At 30.9% G+C, this 21,409-nt stretch overlaps 1 protein-coding gene across 12 annotated transcripts in view; it reads right to left on the bottom strand.

Moving 5' to 3' along the window:
- LOC127278580 (potassium voltage-gated channel protein eag) overlaps nt 1-21,409 on the bottom strand; it is a 1,151,741-nt gene that overhangs the window by 856,691 nt on the left and 273,641 nt on the right. For 10 of the 12 annotated variants that reach the window (XM_051300360.1, XM_051300361.1, XM_051300366.1 and 7 more), the window contains one exon: nt 8,595-8,606. The exons of the other annotated variants lie outside the window; for them this stretch is intronic. In XM_051300360.1, coding sequence (XP_051156317.1) covers nt 8,595-8,606 — 12 coding nt within the window. The remainder of the gene's footprint in view (nt 1-8,594; nt 8,607-21,409) is intronic. 12 annotated transcript variants of the gene reach the window in all.

Raw genomic sequence — 21,409 nt, 5'->3', positions numbered from 1 at the left:
AAATTTGACACTTTTTTCTAAAAATCAAAAATTTTTTTGACTTTTTTTTAAGTTCGGTCTTTTTTTAAATTTATTTTTTTTTTTGAAAGTTAAAAATGTGCATTTTTACCTCAAAAAATACTGAGATGTCCTTTTTTGTTATTTTTGAGATATTAGTTAATTAATTAATTATTGTTAATAAAAAATTATATATTTTATAAACAAATAAAGGTATCGTAATTCTGATGTTATTAAAGAAAGTTGACAAAATTCCGCATCCAACGAGCCCTATATGAAGTACTTTGGGTTAGTGGATTGTTAATAAACAATTGGCTAACATGGCAATTGTTTATAAAAAATCCTCTAATCCAAAATAGTCCATATAGGGCTCGTTGGATGCGGAATTACGTCAGCTTTCAATTGGTACCTTTAGGATTGCAATAACTTTATTTATTTGTGAAATATTTCATTTTTTATTAACATTAATTAATTAATTTATTAATATCTCGAAAATAACAAAATAGGACACCTCAATATTTTTTGTGGTCAAAATACACATTTTTGTCCTACCTGCACGGAAAGTGTGTTATTTCGTTCACTTGAGGCGGTCGCAAAGTAAGTGATTCCCGCCCAGAGATGGGGTGAGCGGGCGCAAAGTACATTCGCGCCCGCTGACGTCATAGATGCGGGCGCAAAGTACATTCGCGCCCGCTGACGTCATAGAAGCGGGCGCAAAATACATTCGCGCCCGCACCATTAAAAAATGTATTGTTTTCATTTTTTGTGACATAATAAACATACGTAATATACGTAAACAACTACATGTAATTTACCTTAAGTATATTATCTTGCCAACCCTGATGGAACATTGAAACAAGCGGACTTGCATGCACTCAATAATACACTTTCCATGCAGACAGGACAAAAAATGTTGTTCGCAGCACGGGCGCAAAAGGTGATAGTGTCTCAGGCGAGATTATGAAGAAACCTCGGCGACCCTACGCACCCTCGGCTTCGCCTCGGGCGCTTCGGGTCCCCTTGGTTTCTCTAATCTCGCCTTCGCCACAATCACCTATTTTGCGCCCTTGATACGAAAATAACTATTTTAGCTTTCAAAAAAAAAAAAATAAAAAAAATAAAAAGGACCGAACTTAAAAAAAAATTCGAAAAATAGTTTAATTTAAAAAAAAATCGGACAAGTGCGAGTTACACTCGCACTGAAATGGAGGGTTCCGTACTCGAAGCGAACTTATTTGGTATAAAAACAAATGTTTAAAAAATATGTGTTGTATGGCAACTAATATAAGTGATACGAAGAGGAACAATTTTCTTGAATTTTACAAAATTGTTCCTTTTTGTATCACTTATTTTATTTGACATACAACACATATTTTTTAAACATTTGTTTTTATACCAAATAAGTTCGCTTCGAGTACGGAACCCTCGATTTCAGTGCGAGTGTAACTGAATTATCAATGATTTACCAAGGCTTGGAAGATGGACAAGGGACCACCTCGCCATCCACAATAAGAGAGACGGAAGATAGAGACAACTACTGTAAAAACTCGCTTAAAAATACATCAGGCACGGAGAGATTTTTATCAAAAAGTAGTAAGATAAGCGTCTTCCAAATTTCAAACGCACTCATCTTTATTTCCAAAGGTAAACATTGTCATTGACTTGTTTTTATTAGAAAACATGTCAAGTTTGCATATTCAATAAAGTGTATTTTTCTTGACTAGCTTTTATTTTTTATTCATTGACCTTTCCTCATCCCTAATTGATTTCAAGCAATTGAAATCAATTAAAATCGAGGAATTTTAGGGAATAATTTAGGGGGAAATCTTATGTAACAATAAATTGGAAAAACTGACATTTTACATAGGGTAGAGGGACCAGTTATCGGTCACTTCCCGATTATTGGTCATAATAACATTTTTCATAATTTTAAAATAATGGAACTTACTGTAATATCTGTAATATTTGTTCTTGAAAGATTATGACTTTCTTTATAGGCTTCAGAAAAGATATCGTAGTAAAAAGTAACGAGAATTAAGAAACAATTACTGAATGTTACAATATATACGAAATCTATGATTTTCGGCCATTTTCCTTACTAAAATGTTAAGAAATTGACATTTTTAAAGAGTCTCTGAAATTATCATTTTATTAGTTTTGGCTTTAAAACTATGATATACTGGCACAATATACACTGAATTAATTATGCGACGAAGGAATTTAAAGTTTTAATAATTATTTTCCAAAATAATTAAATGTCGTTAACTTGAACAATTTTTTTACCATGCGTGAGTTATCGGTTCCGATAAATCGTCGTTTTTAGGGTTTCGTGGCCCAGGGCCGAAAGCCTTATAGTTTCGCTTTGTCCATCCGTCCGTCGTACACTTGTATTGTTCCCATGGCAACCGTTTCCATAGCAATTGTTACCATGTCAACCGTTTCCATAGCAACCATAGCAATTCACAAATAATGTAATTATAAATTATTTATTATATACAAATAACTTTAGATTTGAATTTAAAAAACCACGAAACTCTAGATGTAGGCGCTTTGCGCCTGCTTCTTTTCCTGATTTTTTTGCATTATCATGCCACCTACTGGATGTGAGTCTACCGACTTTGTGTAACCTTAAAATCAGCTATCCATACTTTCTGTTCGCAAGTTGAAAAATATTTCTTTGTAATGTAAGTATAAATTTATTGATAATTTTTTAAAGTAATTTACAACTTTCTAATTCTTAATAAAAACAAATTCTGTAATAATTAATTTTTTATAAATATTTCAGGAAATGAAGGTTACAAAACAAAAAGTAAAAAGATGTTTGTACTCGAAAGATGCTTTTGTCTCAGCTTTGGAAGCTGTCAAAAAAGGAAGTTTAATTAATGCTGCGAGTAAGAAGTATAATGTACCAAGAAGTATAATTTACGATAAAACGAAAAGCGACAATATTTTTATAAAACCAGGACCGGAATGTGTTTTAACTACAGTGTATGAGGATACCCTGGAACAGTGGATATTAAATTCGAGCGTGGTTGGTTTTCTCGTGACGAAAGTTCAACTAATAAATAGTGTCAAAATGCTTGTAAAAAAATTGAAAAACGAAAACCCCTTTGTTCACGACCGACCAAGTCGAGCATGGTATCAGGGTCAGCTGGTACCTCTACTTCTTCTTTTTTTATACGTACGGCTGCCGAAACTTATTTTTGACAAAATCCCGGAGGGTTGGAGATATCTCAGAATAGATAATGGCTGAATGACGGCTCAAAGTTTATATGAGTGGCTGATTAATTCTTTTTACAAGTGGATTGTAGATCAAAACATACAAAAACCTGTAATTTTGTATGTGGACGGTCACGCTTCTCATCTGACTCTGCCAGTTAGTAAATTTTGTTCCACAAATCAAATCATTTTGGTTGCTCTACCTGCAAATACAACTTATATTACTCAGCTGATGGACGTGTCAATGTTCGCTCCTTTAAAATCATTGTGGAAAAGAGAAGTTAAATATATTAATATATTAATATATCAATAATAATAATATAAAAAATAGTAATAATAATAATAATTATAAAAGCTATAAATATTTAAAATAATACATAATTATACAATAAATAATGATATGTTAAAAACATATGTGACAAGTTGCGAAGAAAGAGAGTTAAGAGTCTCTTGATTTTGAGGTTATTTTTGTGTCAGTTTTATATTGATTAATCGTTTTTTCTTAATTTTGTACCAATAACAACAAAGTATTTATTATATATTTTGAGATGGAAACTCGTAGACTTGAACGTTGATTTGGATTGTTTTGAAAATGTCTGTAAAAGTCAAATAGGCTAGGCTGCGTATACTTGAATGTGATACTAAAATATTCTTAGCCACAAGAAATTTGTTGTTTTTTTATAATAATTTATTATAATCGTCTATAATTATAATCATTTCTTTGGAATTTTGGCCCTCCCCCCGCCTCTTCCCATATAAGACACTATTGCTTACATTAGCTATATTTTATTACTGTGCGTAAGAAGTTGCTTGACACCCCTTCCCTCTTAGTCTTACGTAATTTATGAACGATCTCTTGTGGTGGCGCTGGAAGCTTAACGCCATTTGAGGTGACTGATTTGTAAATACCCACTCGCTGCGCCCGGATGCATTTTGCTGTTTTTTGGATAGAACAATTCATACGTTTCCTCAGTAATAGAATGGATGACTTACATTTTTCGGCTTCTGAAAGTACTGATAATGATAGCAATATTAGCGATGAAGATTTTACTCTCAATTACAGTAGTGATGACAGCGAATCTTCTTGTGAAGAATCTGAAGAGCCTTTACAAAAGCGTTGGAAAAAATTTCGTGACAATTTTTCATGGATAGAAGATGATAATTTCACTCCTACTATCTATGATTTTAATGATAATGAAAAAGGAATTAACGAAGACTGTAATTTTAATTCAGACAGTAGAGCCATTGATATTTGTAAGTATTATTATTCGATTGATGTTATTGAAATGATCTGCGCTATGACAAATTTTTACTGTGACACAAAACTTACTTCACTCAGAGAATCAAACGGTTTGAAAAAAAATTCCAGAATTCTTTTATGGAGAAACTTGTGTCCTTCAGAATTGTATACGTTTTACGCTTTGGTAATTTTATTGGGAATCATAAAAAAACCGTCTGTTGCAATGTACTGGTCAAGCGACCCCTTATTAATTACCCCTACTTTTGGACAATACATGTCATTAAAACAGTTCCAATTAATAAGCAGATTTCTGCATTATTCTGAAGATGATTCTATTGAGAAGTTACGAAAAATCCGCCCATTATTTGAATTAATGATTGAAAAATTTAAAACAGCTTATAGACCGGGAGAAAAAATATGCATTGATGAATCCTTATTGAAATTTAAAGGTCGCTTATCATTTAGGCAATGCAATTTCTCGAAAAGGTCACGATTTGGCATAAAATTATATAAATGCTGTGATTCTGTTAATGGCTATATATATAATTTGTCAGTTTATGTCGGCAAAGACCCCGAAGATGAGAGTAAAATGATTGGAGTTTCGGGGAAAGCTGTTATGAGATTATTAGATGACTTAAGTGGTCAAAGACGTATTATATTTCATGACAATTTGTACAGTTCACCTTTGTTATTTGCAAAATTCTACGAAAAGAAAAACAACCTTGTTGGTACTGTTAGACTCAATCGGAGGTGCATGCCAAATACGAAGGGTAGAAAATTAAATAAGCTCTCACGTGATACAGTGGTTACATTCCACTCAAATACCCTCCTTGCTGTTATTTGGAAAGACAAGAAAGTCGTCAGTATTTTAAGTACAATTCCTGGATCAGAGTTTATCGAAACGACTAAGACGAATCACAAAACTGGCGAAAAAATTAAAAAGCCGAAAGTTGTCGCAATTTATAATAGCAATATGGGAGGTGTCGATAAGTGAGATCAAATAATGAAGCCCTATGAGGTCCAAAAAAAGTGTTACCGCTGGTACCAAAAAATTGCTTTGAATTTATTGGATATGGTAATATTCAATTCTAACGTTCTGTACAACATTTTGCATAATAAAAACCAAATGAGACACTGTGATTTTAGATTGAAACTTGTACGAGAGCTGCTGGAAGAATTTGGAGTTAAGAAACAAAAAGGTACTAATACAAATAGCAAAAATTTTCCGCAGACTCACAAGTTGATAAAAATTGCTAGAAATGATAAGGCTAAACAAAAGCGATCAAGATGTGCAATGTGCTCTCAGAAAAAAAGAAGGACTGACACTACGTGGCTTTGTGCACAATGCAAAAAACCGTTTTGCAAAAGTTGTTTCTCTGACATGCACGAGCAGAGTCAGTAAAAATGTTTTCAGAAGCAATGTTCGAAGAAAATTTGCTCAAAAAAATTTTAATGTATTTATTAATTTTAAGAATTAAAAAAGAAAAAAACAAAAAAAATACAAAAAATAATACAAAAAATACAAAAAAAGGAGCACGAAATCCTATTCTTGCAGCCTCCACGTGTCGTGTTCTGGGTGGAGAATACATTCTCCAGCAAATGCAGAAGGATTTCATACAAATTATCAAATATATTAATTTTTGGAAAAAATTGTCCGCCATATTGGATCCGCCATTTTGAATTTAAAAAATTTGAATAATCTGACTTCAGATTCGTATTCAGCGACCCAAAAAACCCCAGGGTGACGATTTTCAAGCGAATATATTAATTTTTGAAAAGAATTGTCCTCTATTTGGGATCCGCCATTTTAAATTTTGAAAAACGGACACCGGATTCGTGATCAGCGACATCCGAAACCCCCGAGTAACAAGTAACCATAGAAATATTCTTCTGTGATAAATAAAAGCTGAGTATTGTTTTTAAAAATTGTCCTCAAACAGGAACGCCATTTCACGATTTTCGCCACTTCTGGCCAGGCAACGTGGAACGCCATTTGGAACGCCCTGCCAGCGAAGTGGTTAATCAGCGAAAAATATAGTATTTCTATATAAAATATATCTAACGAAACGAAAAAAAAATTATCAGAGAGAATGGTAAAAAATGATAAAGAGAACAAAAGACCAAAACGAAACATACAATCTAAAACTAAAAATTGTTAACGTAAAAAATGTTTCATTAAAATGTTTTAATTTAAGGTTTTATTAATTAATATGAGTTCTGCTTTAAAAATAAAATAAAAAACCAAAAATTGTTATCTAAACTAAAGACTGTTTTATTAAAATGAATTATTAATAACAAGCATCCAAAAGCCCTATATGAAGTATTTTGGTTCAATTTTAGTTAAATAACATTAAAAAATGAAATATTTTACAAACAAATAAAGTTATCGTAATTCAGAACTTACCAATTTAAAGGTAAGCTAATTCCGCATCTAACGAGCCCTATAAGAAGTATTTTGAAAAAGTAGATTGTTAATAAACAATTGCAATGTTAACTAATTGTTTATTAACAATCTACTTATCCAAAATACTTCACATAGGGCTCGTTGGATGCGGAATTACGTTAACTTTCAATTTCTAACTTCAGAATTACGGTAACTTTATTTGTTTGTAAAGTATTTCATTTGTTATAAACATTAATTAATTAATATCTTGAAAACAAAAAACGACATTCTAGTTTTATTTGGAATTGAAAGTAAATATCTTAAGCTTCATTTTGAGGGTAAAAAAAGAAAGAAAAGTGTCCTTTTGATAAATAAAATCAAAAATATTTTTGATTTTCAAAAAAAGGGCAAATTTTGAATTTAAAAAAATAATTTCACCATTCGAAAAAGCAGAAAAAAACTTTTCGAAAACATATAGGTCAAAATTTTGTTCATCCATTTATATAGCACTGAGAAAAATGTTTAGTCAGAGCAACCAAAATTTGGTTGGGCCAACAAAAAACTTTTGTTGGTATTTAAGTAACCAAACTATTTGTTTGAGTTAACCAAAAAATTTGGTTAAATGTTTTTTGTTGACATAACAAAAATGTTTGGTTAACTCAACCAAATTTTTTTTGTTAGGTCAACAAAAATGTTTGTTTGATCAAACAAACAGTTCTTTTTGTAAAATTAAAAATTTTATTCTACCTTATTTCTTTTCTTTTTATCTTTTTTATTTATTTCAATATTTATTTATTATCAATTTGACATTGAATTTATATTTATCCAATTGAAATATTTGAGGACTTTAAAAAATCTCATCTCCGCCTGAGATGATGACGTTTTTATATAAAAAGTAATTTTTGATATTGTTTTTTCAACTTAAATTGTTTAAAAAAATGGTTAAATATTAACAAAAAATTATGATTGTAGTTCCGACGATAACGGTAGATATGTAGAATAAGCCATAAAAATTTTAGCTCAATCGCTGCAAAAGTTTTCTTTTTTAGGATGTTATCGTCGGAACTACAATCATAATTTTTTGTTAATATTTAACCATTTTTTTAAACAATTTAAGTTGAAAAAACAATATCAAAAATTACTTTTCAAGAAAGTATCAAAAATTTCCTTTTTTGATGACCTGAATTGGAGATATCGTGTCCGCCAATCAAAATAATCCATACTAAATAAGGTACTAACCCCTTAAACAAATAAAAATTCAACAAAATATTTTTGAACTGCATTATTTGGCCATATATAACAATCAACTAAATTAACAAATTAAACTATGGAAAAATGTCTTTAAATATTTATTTGAAATTAAACAAATAATTTAAATCACATAAATATTTATCAATTATATAAATATTATGAAGATATTTTACAAATCGTAAATTCAATCACTTTTTTTCATAAAAATTTTTCTAAGACTTAACTAGATGTTCTAGCTGAGTCCAAGTCGGACCAGCCTATGATATATAAACAGGGGCTGCCAAGGTAGAGCCAACAATCATTTTAGGCATACATTGGTGATTTCTACACGGGTTTATAAATACAAGGCTACATTATGAAACTATAACTACGTAAATGAATTAATATTGCTGAATTATTTGAAAGTTGGAATGCTAAAACCACAGGAGACGGCAACCCTATATGTATGCATGAGATCGAGGATGACTTACAGATTCGATTTCCTTCAACTTGTGCAACACATACCTTGAGGGGCACCTTTAAAAAAATTAGTTTATTTTTATTATATTTAATACTTTTTCGTGTTTAATTTATCACAGAAATTATTAAAATAATTACCCAGATAACACAATACGAGTACTATACGAGTACGACGTACTGAAATCTTTTGTGACTTGGTATAACGTACTGTTATTGTACTGGTACAATACTAGTATGATGTACAATATAAAATATTACATACCCTCCCCTTTTTCTTCCCACAAAAGTATTTTAATTATTTTAATTTATTATTGAAAAGAAAATCTGTGGGAGAACTGAAATAATAATAATTCATTTTTAGTTATTTATTTTTATTCAATAATATGATATATATCTTTGCATATATTATATAAAATATGTAACTTGTATTCTCACTTATCTTAAAATATCCGGTGTTTTATATTATTTTAATTACTTAATTTTATTAAATATTAATTGATTATTTGTTTACATTTAAACATTATTTAAAAAGAATTTTAAACTTGATGTTTAAAATTGCTTTGATGTTAAGAAAAACATATTATCACATCCTAACCTATAAATATGTTATATGTATAAGAAAAACTATAACGAAATAACACAATTGAATTTAAAAATATATCAATATGATCAAGACCGAATTTATGAATTTTTCATAATATAAATGTATAAAAAAGATTATAAAAGAAAAGATTTTGATGTTCTTCAATGAAATAACACCATGGCACAAAGCGGCATGTCAAAGTAAAAGAATATAAATCTTATGAAGATCGATAATTTAATATAAATTTAATCTCGGATATTCAAGATAAGTACAGAAGCACAAGTTACAAACGTTAAAACTCTTTTGCTGCATCATAAACCACTTTTTTCACCAACATTTATTGCACCGTTTTCAGTGACGCGTTCATATTTGACAATTGTCAAGAAAGTGAGGTTGGGTTGGCAATAACCAGCAAAGATTCCTAGTACGACGTACCAGTATTATACTTGTATCGTACGAGTATGTTGTGCTTCTTATTTCAGAAGTACGACGTACTGGTATTGTACTAGTGCTATACTTTTATCGAGTAATCATATTTTATAACTCTAACAGTGCGATATACTTTTATTGTACTAGTATCGTACTGGTACGACATATATAATTATTTTGTACTGGTATAAAACTAGTATAATACTAGTACTCCGTACTCGTAAATAACGATTAGTACGCTTGGTTATCTGGGTATATTTAATTCACAATCTTTGTTCAATAAAAACTATTTTTTTGAGTCAAAAGAACTTATCTCTTTAAAGAAGTTTAATTTAAGAAGATATTTAATCTTGTAAAGCAAATTGTTTTCTAATTATTTTAGATAGCAACTATTAACATTACGTCGCTTGCAAGCTGAACTATACTGTTTCGAAAAAGCTGTGAAAAATATTTCAAATGACGTTTGACAATGATACAATTTAGAAATGGAACAATCTTTTCTCTAAATTGAGTTTGTGGACGCTAAGAATATAAAAATAATAAAAGTTACAATTACATGTGATGGACTATACAAATTACCTGCGTTTTTAAATATAAAATGAATAAATATTAAATATTTTTACCTACTTAACGTTTTTCTAATGTTTTCAACTTGAAAGACAAAAGTTCGTCAGTTTCGAAATGGCACCTTTTTCAAACGACATTTCAAATGGCATTATTATTTTCACAATTTTTTCTAAACGGTATGGTTCTACTCCAAATCGACGATAAGTGCTTCAACCTCTGTTTTTTCTATAATGAAAAGTGAAAAATGTTTATTATTAAAATGTGTAACAAGAGTATAGTTACCGGCAAACTTGAAAGTTTAGTATACATTTGCGAAATTCCTAGGCAATTTGAGAAATACATATGAATCCCCAATAGGCCAGTCAATAAAGACAAAAAGTGCCATCACGGAAAAAAAGAAAAAGTAACTTTTACTACTTTAAAAGTAAAATTGGACCTGTCCGAAGTTTCTGCGCATCTCTGGCAACTTTTACTCCAAAAATAGTAAAATTTACTTCAGAAATAGTAAAAATTACTACGGAAACAGTAAAATTTACTACAGAAATAGTCAATTTTACTATTTTTCGAGTAAAAGTTGCCAGAGATGCGCAGAAACTTCGGACAGGTCCAATTTTACTTTTAAAGTAGTAAAAGTTACTTTATTCGTTTTTACATTTTTCTCCGTGATTAAATGTACACAGGCTGTTCCAAACGGATTACGGTAGTTTGGGGGGATAGTATGAAGGCTCCATAGTTTACTCTCGATTTCTGGTTGCGGAAAATGTTATAAATAAACATCAAAGTTGGCGAAAGGTGGTTTTTTTATGCTCGTTGCTTTCCTCTACATTTTAGAGGAAAAAGTTGTTATTAAAAAAGAAAAGTATAAAAAATACCTACAAAATGGTGGATCGAAAGTTAAACTCGGATTATTTGTTTAATAGTTAGTGAATTTAAACCATTAAAAATGGCACTTTTTTAATTTTTTATTAACTTTGTTAATAATAATCTGATTAGAGTAAAACTTTCTGAAAATTTGCCCCTCGCCATACTGAACAAAATGAAAAAACTTGTTATTTGGGGGGATTTGAAGTCGCTGAATCAAAATTTGATATCAGTTTTTAAATTTACATTTGGATTCAGTGACCCCAAAAACTTCCGAATAACAAGTTTCAAGCGAATCCGATAAAATTAAAGAAATTTTGATAGCCATATTTGATCCGCTATTTTTGATTTTTTTGAAATCTGACTTCATTGGTAATCATCAATCCCCAAAATCTCCAAGTAAAATATTTCAAGCGAATTTAATAATTTTTTTAATTTACGTTGTTCCGAACTTTATAAGCAAGAATTATCGTTTCATAGAACTTCATTTTTTAAAATTTATATTTATTAGTTTGAATTCTGATTTAAAGAAAAATTTATTTTGTAAAAAGTGTACTTATTTCGAGAAAAAAGTATTTAAAATCAATGTTTATCATTTTCATGTTCAGTACCGTTCAAAATTTCAGAGACCGTTCAAAACTCTTAATTTTAGTTTATTAATTATTATTTACTGCCTTAATTATTACATTCCCTGTATAAATTAACTCTTATAACTTTCATTCATCTTTAAAAACAATTTTTTTCATTATATTTTGTCAATTTAATAAATATTTTTTAAACAAGCCGAAAATTCACCCAGCTAAGATAACTTTCAGAATATCCAATCTGCCAAGGCGAAATATATTTTCCCTGTGGGCAAAAAACCATGTACGTTCTAAAAACGTTTAAAGAACGTTTTTAGAACGTTTCATGCCCACCAAATAATGTTCTGGAACATTATTTGAACATCCATGTTCTTAAAATGTTCCAGAACATTATTTGGTCGACATGAAACGTTCTAAGAACGTCCTTAAAACGTTTTTAGAACGAACATGGTTTTTTGCCCACAGGGTTACTAAATAAATTATTACTAATATTTTTTAATTAGATAATAGTTAAAACTAATAATATTTTTTAAAAGTAAAGGGATACACAACTTTGACCCGACAAAAAATACGCTTTTTCAACAATTTTTATTGACGAATAGAAATTTTTTTAAGAAAATTAAAATACAGTAGGGTATTATACTACTCTTAAACTATAAAAAAAATATTTGTTTTAATTTCAAAAATTTCGGTCTGACAGATGATATGGCGGAGTGCTTCAAAAATGTATCTCTGTGCGGTGGGTATTATAACTCGGTCCAGATTTGAGCTAGATCAAAAAAAGCCTTAATTTCTGCAGCTCAAAATCTTGCGAAATACTTATCCGTTTTTCAAAAAATCCGTATGTATTTCGCTAGATAATTATATCACAAACAAAATAAGAAAACCAAGAGGGTCGATTGAAATTAATGGCAGCTATAGTGCCTACTGAATTTTAAAATGTAGTTTTGAGAAAAACGTGTTTAAAGTTTTCTTAACAGTTTGGTCATGATTAACAATGATTAAATTAAAAATTACCTCTAATCAGCTAAGCAGAGTCCATATAGCATATCATTTTTATGCCTATGAGAAGTACTTTAAGCAAAAAAAATGTTTTTGATTTTTTTAAATTTCAAAGTGGTGTAACTCCTTAAATAAAAAAATTTTTATATTAATGCAATTATAAAGCAATTATAAATTATAATTATAAATAAAGAGATACTTTATAATTCATTTACATGCTCTAAGATGGCGCACGCTATCCTTGTTTAACGCTTGGATAAAGAGCATGCGGGAATCTTTGTTTTTAATGAAATGTTTAAACTTTAAAGCATGGCAACCGTGATTCCTGAACATTTTTTCATTGTGTTCGCAATAAAATTATCTATATTTCGATATATATTTTATTGGGTAAACAGATGAGCGCAATCGACTTCCTATTCTTTAGGTTTTTTACTTTCGATTGGTATATAATTTATTTGGTAAACAAGTGAGCGTAATAGTGAGAAAAAAATTATAATTATATTGTTATTGAATCATATCCTTAAGCATATTATTCTACACTGAAAGACTTTTCGTTTGAAAAATTAATATGATTTGTTTGAAAATGAGGATAATTCTGTTTTTATGCGATTTAGTCGTATGAATGTATCAGTGTTTAAACCAAATCATACCGAAAATCAGTATGGTCATATTAACTTTCAGTATTATTTGATTAAAAATTGTTACATTTCATACAGCTAAATCGCATAAAAACAGAATTATCCTCATTTTCAAACAAATCATATTAATTTTTCAAACGAAAAGTCTTTCAGTGTAGGCAACCTATTTGCGACATCTTTGTTGACATATTACATTTGATAAAAAAACATTTTCATTTAGTAAACAGATCAGTGAAGACCCAATGGGAAATTGCTAATGGTTACGATTGGCTAAATATTTTGCCATGACTGGTTTTTTCTTGTCTTACTATTGGCACACAATATTAGACCACGAATGAAAAAATCTTGGGATAATCACGACGTTGCCATTCATTGGTAGCCAATAGTTCGACAAGAAAAGGATACAAAAATTTAATTCAATTCATTTCACATATGGAGATAATTAAAATATCTCCTGCCACCAAAACGGCAAAGTATGAAAAAAATTGAATTCTGATTTCAACGACAAAGAAGTCTGTTCATATAGTGTGAGGGTAACACCTTGATTGAGTTCTGTTCAATATGTCAAATCGATAAGACGTGTTACTACGTCACCTAAAAGTAAAATATAAGTTCAGTAATTTAAATATAATACTCATATATATTCTGTTGTATAAAGTGAGAAAATTTAACAAACAGTGAATACTGGAATTAAACTGTTTAAACAATTAATATAAGGAATGCTCAAGAAGATTTGCTGATATAAGTAAATGGGAATTCAATTTTGTGAAAGAGCAATACGAAATGAGAGATAATTAAAACTATATAAACAAACCAACAACAATGGGGTAAATAATTAAGCGTTCTCGTATCTAATATACTTCTACTTCTGAACAACTTCCTTAATTTAACTTCTCAATCCGAAATATTTCAAGCATGAAATCGTCTCTAAAATTAAAATTAACACTTTAGTCATTTCTCCTCTGTTTACTCTTCTCGATCATTGCTTGACAAGGTCAAAGAGAACAAAATATTTTAAATAGACGCATTTATAAATTAATTTGATAATTCTTCACATTATATTCAAATAGCTAAAGATATTAACCTTCAACCTTTAAATAAAATAAAATTTAGGCTCATTTAACTACATTAGAAATAAATACAGATGATTTTCCCATGATTAAACAGACAGAATCGGACGTCAGGGGAAGGGATTTGTTTGTAAGGAAGAAGAAAGAAAAGTGTAAAGAGAGAAGGATAAAATAAGGAAAGAATTTTTCTTTTTTTGTTTCTTTTTCTCTTTAAAATTCATAACAAATAATGAAAATGTCTGCTTAAACAACGCTGCCTGCCGTTAACCTGCTGTGAACTCAAAGTTTGAAGCCTTATAGACGCTAATTTTAAGTTTTACTGATATAAATATTTTCATGAAGTTGTGTAAAATTTTTCCTATGAAATATATTTACTTTCCAGAATTTTAATATGGGGAAATAATCAACAGACAGATGCCTGAATCGCGCACAAGCAAAATACTTTCCAAATCAACAAATACGTTCTCGAAATTGAATTAATCAATCCAATTCAGACCCACTTGCAGTTTGTCGCACGAGAGAGCGAAAACCGGGATCATCAAAGCATGGACCTCTCCATGGACTCATCCCCTCCAATCCACCCTAATATGTTACCCGGTACCAGTCATATGTCAACGATACAGTCGTTTTCCGGCGGTAGCAAGCACAGTGATACTCCTAGGCCAGATGAAAAACGGCAAAAGAAACTAAAGAATTAATTCTCTATACGAAAATATTATAATAATCACCGAATTAAAGTGGGTTCAATTTTTAAAGAAGTCAAACGTTTATTGTATAATATACTATTTAAATATTATATTATTAAATAATTTCTAATTTGAAGAACTGTCGATCGATGTTTAGCAGCAATTTCTTCAAAAATTTTGCGTTTAAGTGAGCGTGTTATCGGTCAGGAAAGCAAGAATTTAAATGAAACTAAATTTAACTCAATCCTAATTTTTACCAATTTATATTTCAAAACTTACTATCAACTTAAGTCTTAATGCAGCTAAGTGATTTACGAATAATAAATTGAAATGCGCACAGCGTTACCAACAAGAAGAATGAAATTGAAACTTTAATATCTACATATCTACCCCACGTGTTATGTATAACGAGACATGGCTCACATTAGACCAACAATTTAATTTGTATGGCTTTAACATATACAGGTCAGATAGACAATACGCCAAGGGTGGTGCGTTCCTAATTGCAGTAGATTCTAGGTTGGTCACCAACAAATTGAATATCAAAATAACAGACGAGGGTGATACTTGCGACATGGAATATCACGGAATAACCCTTCTCACTGATCGCGGTATATGTGAAATAGTTCTTATTTAGTCACCCATGGCCTCTCAACCAGAAATAAATACTTCGGTTGACTTCCTGACTCCCATTTGTGCAAAGGCAATACGAATTGATATAGGAGACTTCAATGCACACTCCCCAACGTTCCATTACAATCAATGATAAGATATCTACCTATATTCCCAGAATCAGTGAACAATCCAATAACCTCGATTTAATCATTATACCTATAACGTATTTTAGCAGTTCGAATTACTTTTTGACTGAAGATTTTTATAGACCTGACCACATTCCAGTAATTTGTGATATGTCTCTCAGGGCAATTACTACCAAATCAAATTCCATCAGAATATATACCAGAAATGTTAATTGGCCCTTTTTATATTAAAGGTTAGAGACTGCCCTTTCAGGTACTGATTTTGATCAAAACCAACCCCCTGAATCCTTCGAAGCCTTTGTAAAAATTTTGAGAGATGGTTTATTTGATTGTGGTGCCTTCAGTCCCACAAATGAGCCGGGTAAACGGAAAGGACAACCACTATGGTGGAATCCGGATTGTGAGGCTTTGTTGAGAGATAGAAAGGAATCACTAAAAACCTACTTGCAGGATCAAACAGAGGAAAATTTAATAAAGCTTAAAAGAGAAAGTAATAGGATTGAAAGGGAATTGCGGAAAATAAAATCTGAAGCATAAATCATCAGTCATTCTGTGATGGTCTAGATTTTCCAAAGGGTACGTCAAATATATGGAAGACCGTTAAGGGTCTTATGTCTAGAGTGGAAGTAACACCGAAGGAGACATACACGTCCGACAAAACGGGAGAAATTATAGCTCTCCAGGATAGTCTCGTCAGTGAAGAGATACCCACAAGATTCCATCAGAATCTTCCGATTGATGACCTGACCAACATCATGAACTAGCCATTTTCATAATCCGAATTAACTGCGGCCCTTGATTCATGCAATGTCAAGTCCACTCGGGGTCTTAACTCTATATCATATGATATATTACGAAAGCTCCTAAATACCGTTTTGGAAAGATTACTTCTTCTCTTCAATCAGATGTTTTTAACTGGTCAATTTCCGGAATCCTGGAGAGACAATTTGGTTAAGTTCCTACACAAATTTAGTGAGGAATACCAACCTACTTCTCTGACATCATGTTTATCCAACTTGTTTGAACGAATTGTTCATTAAAGGCTTGAATACCTTTCGGAAATTTCTGGATGGCTTCCTGAATTCCAATTTGGTATTCGAAGAGGAAAAGCGGCTTTGGATGCCGTAAGGTTTTTTATCACAGGAGTATATGATGCTTATTCACAAGTAAAACATTTGGTAGCTCTGGCGCTAGATATTAAGGGAGCCTTTAGTGTAATATACCCAGAAACCATAATGGGGGAACTGGTCAATGTAGGAGCCCCAACCAGAATAATACTCTTTACTAGTTTTATGATTTCTCGAAAAAACTTATTCTTTTCGACTAATGACTCACAACCTCTGAAAAAAATAAAAGGTTGTTTCGCGGTTAGTTTTGTATTAATTAGTTTTAGAAAATAAAGAAAACTTCTTACTATTTTAAAAAATTAAAAAACTTATATTAAAAGCATTTTTTTCTTTTTAGAGCGAATTTTTAACTTATTCCTTAATTTAATAATAGATAGAATTTTTTGAAAATACATTTTTCGAAGGAAATGTGTTTCTGTTGACAGAAAAATAAGACAAATAGGTTGGGTTATGTAGTAGAAAGGGTTGCGTAGTGGATTGCAAGTAAGTTAAAAATTCGCTCTAAAAATAAAAAAATGCTTTTAATATAAGTTTTTTAATTTTTTAAAATGGTAATAAGTTTTCTTTATTTTTCAAAACTAATTAATACAAAACTAACCTCGAAACATAACCTTTTATTTTTTTTAGATAATTTAAATATAATTCTTTAACCTTTTCGAAATCTTCTTATAATCTGTCCAATAAACGGACGATATCTATGTAATTTTCAACTTTCAATTTATCCCCTGAAGAGGAACTATAATGTTAGAAACTAGTTGGGATTTCTGATAAAAATTATATATCCAAAAAAACTGTACTTAAGCCTTTTCATTACAAAAATTATCAATACTGAGTATATAATCAAAAGAACTGCTAAAGTCACTAATGTTCTGTGAATTCTTTCAGGAACCGATTGGGGTCCATCTTCATCCTCTCTTCTGACCATGTGTAGACCCCTCATGGATGCAATATTGAAGTGTGGGTCCAACTTACCTACAAAGCCAGCGCTACTCATCTCAAAGGCTTAGATCGAGCTTTATACTCTTCTATCCGAATTGCAATGGGTCTATTACCCACAGTACCCATACCAATACTACTATCAGAATCTGGATTTGTTTCCCCACAATTGGCAAGAGCGGAGTGGGCTATTCAATTTATATTAAGAAATCATCTGTGGAATTCTAATCCCATGATTAATAGACTCACCCGATTGATTGATGACTTGACAGTTAGAAGGAAGGAAAAAACCCTTGAAAAAATGGGAATAGCATCTGCTCTCTTGACAGCCAAAGGTATTAAAAATCTCACCGCATCTACTACTAACATACCGTCATATTTTTACCTCTCCGGGACAAACATCAACAATAAAAATAAAACTAATGAAAAAACAATATTGGAGATCTAATAATGTCATCCCAAAATTATTGTCGAGCGCGCATCTTTCGACGCAGCGCGGGAATCTTCAAATGTGATTTCAAAAATTGTGTGAAAGATTTAATAATTTTTTATTACAATACATTTTAAAAAAATTAAGTAATATTTTAAAAAAATTAAATTATTTTAAAAAAATATTTATTATAATAATAAAAATTATTTTATTTAATCTAATTGTTGTTAAATTTAAAAATAACTATTTTATAAAATAATTCCAGATTTTTTCAGGATTCTTTTTTTGAATTTATAATTATAATAATAATTAAATAATTATTTATTTAAAGTGTTAATTATGCAAAAATACTAATTTTTATAAATAATTTTATTGAAAAATTGTAAAACAAAAAATTTGCTCTAAAATATTTTTAAATCAAATAATTTATAAAAATTAGTATTTTAAATTCATAATTAACTCCTTAGAGTTCCGTGCGAACCGTTGTTGAGTATAGACGTGCTTCGCTCCTTGTTGTTAAACACTGATATAAGTGACAAATCAATAAGTCTGTTAATAATATAATTATATCTGTTACACTATAATTCTGTGAATTTGAATAACTTTTTGAGTTGTGACATTTTATTCTGCATACTAGAGTTGTTTAGTGCCACTCCTTTATTGTTTTTTTCCCGAAATTCGTCATGTCAGAGGATTTTTCTTCTTTGAAAAAAACAATTGATGTCCTAACTGAGAGCATTAATGCACTCACGAAGTCCCATGGTGTTCAGAGACAGGAGGTGCACCAATTAAGAGAGGAACACAGCAAAGATTCTTTCGAATTCTCTGATTGCAAGTCCAGAATTAATACTCTAGAAAGAAAATTTGCATTCTATGAACAACAACACAGAGAAAGGAATCTAATTGTCTACAATTTACCGGACACTGATGGAAATAATAGGGACCTTGAAACGTCAGTTGAATATATTTTCAAGGAAATTCAATTGACTATCCCAAAATATTCAATAAATGATATTCAACAATTTTTTACTCATATTCCTCAACCCTCTTATCAAACTCCATCTGAAACCCAGACGCCTACTTCCCACTCTGTCAGACGACAAAGAGGTTCCGGTCGTCCAAAAAAGGAAAACAATCTCAACAATCCTACTGTCAAACGCTTGGAAACATACTTCACTAAAGAAAATGATTTAACCAGATAATCTTCGCGATCTTCTCAAATCATTTCCGACAATAATGATGGAAAAAAGACATGTCAAAAGTCTCTTATAAGGATGCTGCAGAGAAAAAATAGCAGTTAAATTCAAATGAAAAATCAAAACAAACTGTGTACCCTGCTGGAAAAATTTATTTTTGGAACTCACATGGATACGCCAATTTATCTGACCTGGAGCAATATGTGGATGTGTGTGTTTGTGAAACTTGGTTGTCTTCAGTTACTATTACACTACCTAACTTCTTACAAAGTTTCCAGTCTATACATATATATTTAAACCAATTAGATAATAATATTGTCAAAGATAGTCCCTTTTTCTCTCTACGTAACTCAATTGATAAAATTACTGATAGGAGGGGTAAACTTCTCTCGGATTGTATGGAATCGAATGAATTAATACTTTTAAGCGGTCGCTCATCTGAAGATACCATGAGAGCTTTTACTTTTGAAGGCCCTATGGGCTCCAGCGTTAAAGATCTTGCGTGGTGCTCCCATAATGGGCTCTCTTTACTGCGGGGTTTTGGAGTTAGTCCTATTGTCACACTTTCAGACCACTATCCCATTGTAGTCTATTTCAAAAATAAAAAACAATACACAAATATAAAAAACACTAAAAATACAAACTATAAATTAATTTTTGATAAATCTAAATCATCCTCTTTTTATACGAACATGCTTAATAGGTCAGAACATAGAGATATAAGAATAGAGTGCGCAAGAGGCTCAAAAAAACGACAGATTATATGCGTTGGACAGAAAGAGACAGATGCGATTTGTAGGCCCCTTTCCCATCCTTGTTTCACTGATGTTTCAGTGTTAGTAAGACAAGAAGCAAGGCAGGGCCCACTAGTTGCATCTGTTTTCTTCTATTGCTTTGTCGCAGCGTAACATGGAAATTGTAAAAGCTTGCGCACTCTATTCTTATATCTCTATGGGTCAGAATCGCAAAACATTTATGGAAACCTTAATTCGTTAAATGAAAATATTACATCAACAATAACAAAGGTGGCTAGTGGTCTGGGAATAAGACACTGTATTGGAAAACATAAAAATAATAGAAGTTAAGCTTGGTTTGACAAAGAATGTGTGAAGGCGAAGAGTCTTGTTGATTCTGCTCTAAAAATTTATAAACAATCTGTTTTCTTAAATCACACCCGTTCTTACTATTTGGAAGTGAAAAATAATTATTAAAAGATTTTAGAACTAAAAATGAAAGCATTTCAAACTTTTTCCATTCAATCACTGGCGAACTCTCGAAGCTCTGCAGAATTTTAGAGCACAATTAACAGGTTTTGCTTTAAGAGTCCTTATTTTAACGTTATTGACCCGAACACATGGTTTAACCACCTCCTTTATATGTATACTCCCACGAATGTATTTCATTTAAGTTTCCAAAATATTTACAATCCTACTCTCGATTCTCAGATAAGTATGAATGAAGTTGTGAAAAGTGTAAGTAATTGTAAGGATGGAAAGGCCTCTGGTACAGATAAAATAGATTACAGTTTCTACACGGAGAAAAATGGAAAAACGAATAAAGTAACTTTTACTACACTGAGAGACTTTTTGCACCGTAACAGACTTTCGACAGACGGCTGCGGAGCATTCTAGCGGTCAGCTATGAAACTACGTTTTTGGTCTGCAGCCGTACAATTTTTGGAGCGTAGCTGTCCAAAAAATTGACGGCCGAAAGGTTCATTTTCATTTTTGGGCAGTCACGATACAAAATTTAGAATGCAGCGCACCAAAACCTATAGTGGCGCTGCAGTCACACACGTAGTTCTGATGCGGTGCAAAAGGTCTCTCAGTGTACTTTAAAAGTAAAATTGGACCTGTCCGAAGTTTCTGCGCATCTCTGGCAACTTTTACTCGAAAAATAGTAAAATTGACTATTTCTGTAGTAAATTTTACTGTTTCCGTAGTAATTTTTACTATTTCTGAAGTAAATTTTACTATTTTTGGAGTAAAAG

This window comes from Leptopilina boulardi, unplaced genomic scaffold (genome assembly GCF_019393585.1).
Source record: "Leptopilina boulardi isolate dan_hultmark-lab unplaced genomic scaffold, ZJU_Lbou_2.1 LbouV2_208, whole genome shotgun sequence".
NCBI lineage: Eukaryota > Metazoa > Arthropoda > Insecta > Hymenoptera > Figitidae > Leptopilina > Leptopilina boulardi.
Note: the sequence above shows the minus strand (reverse complement) of the source record. Positions and strands in the feature narration are given on the sequence as shown.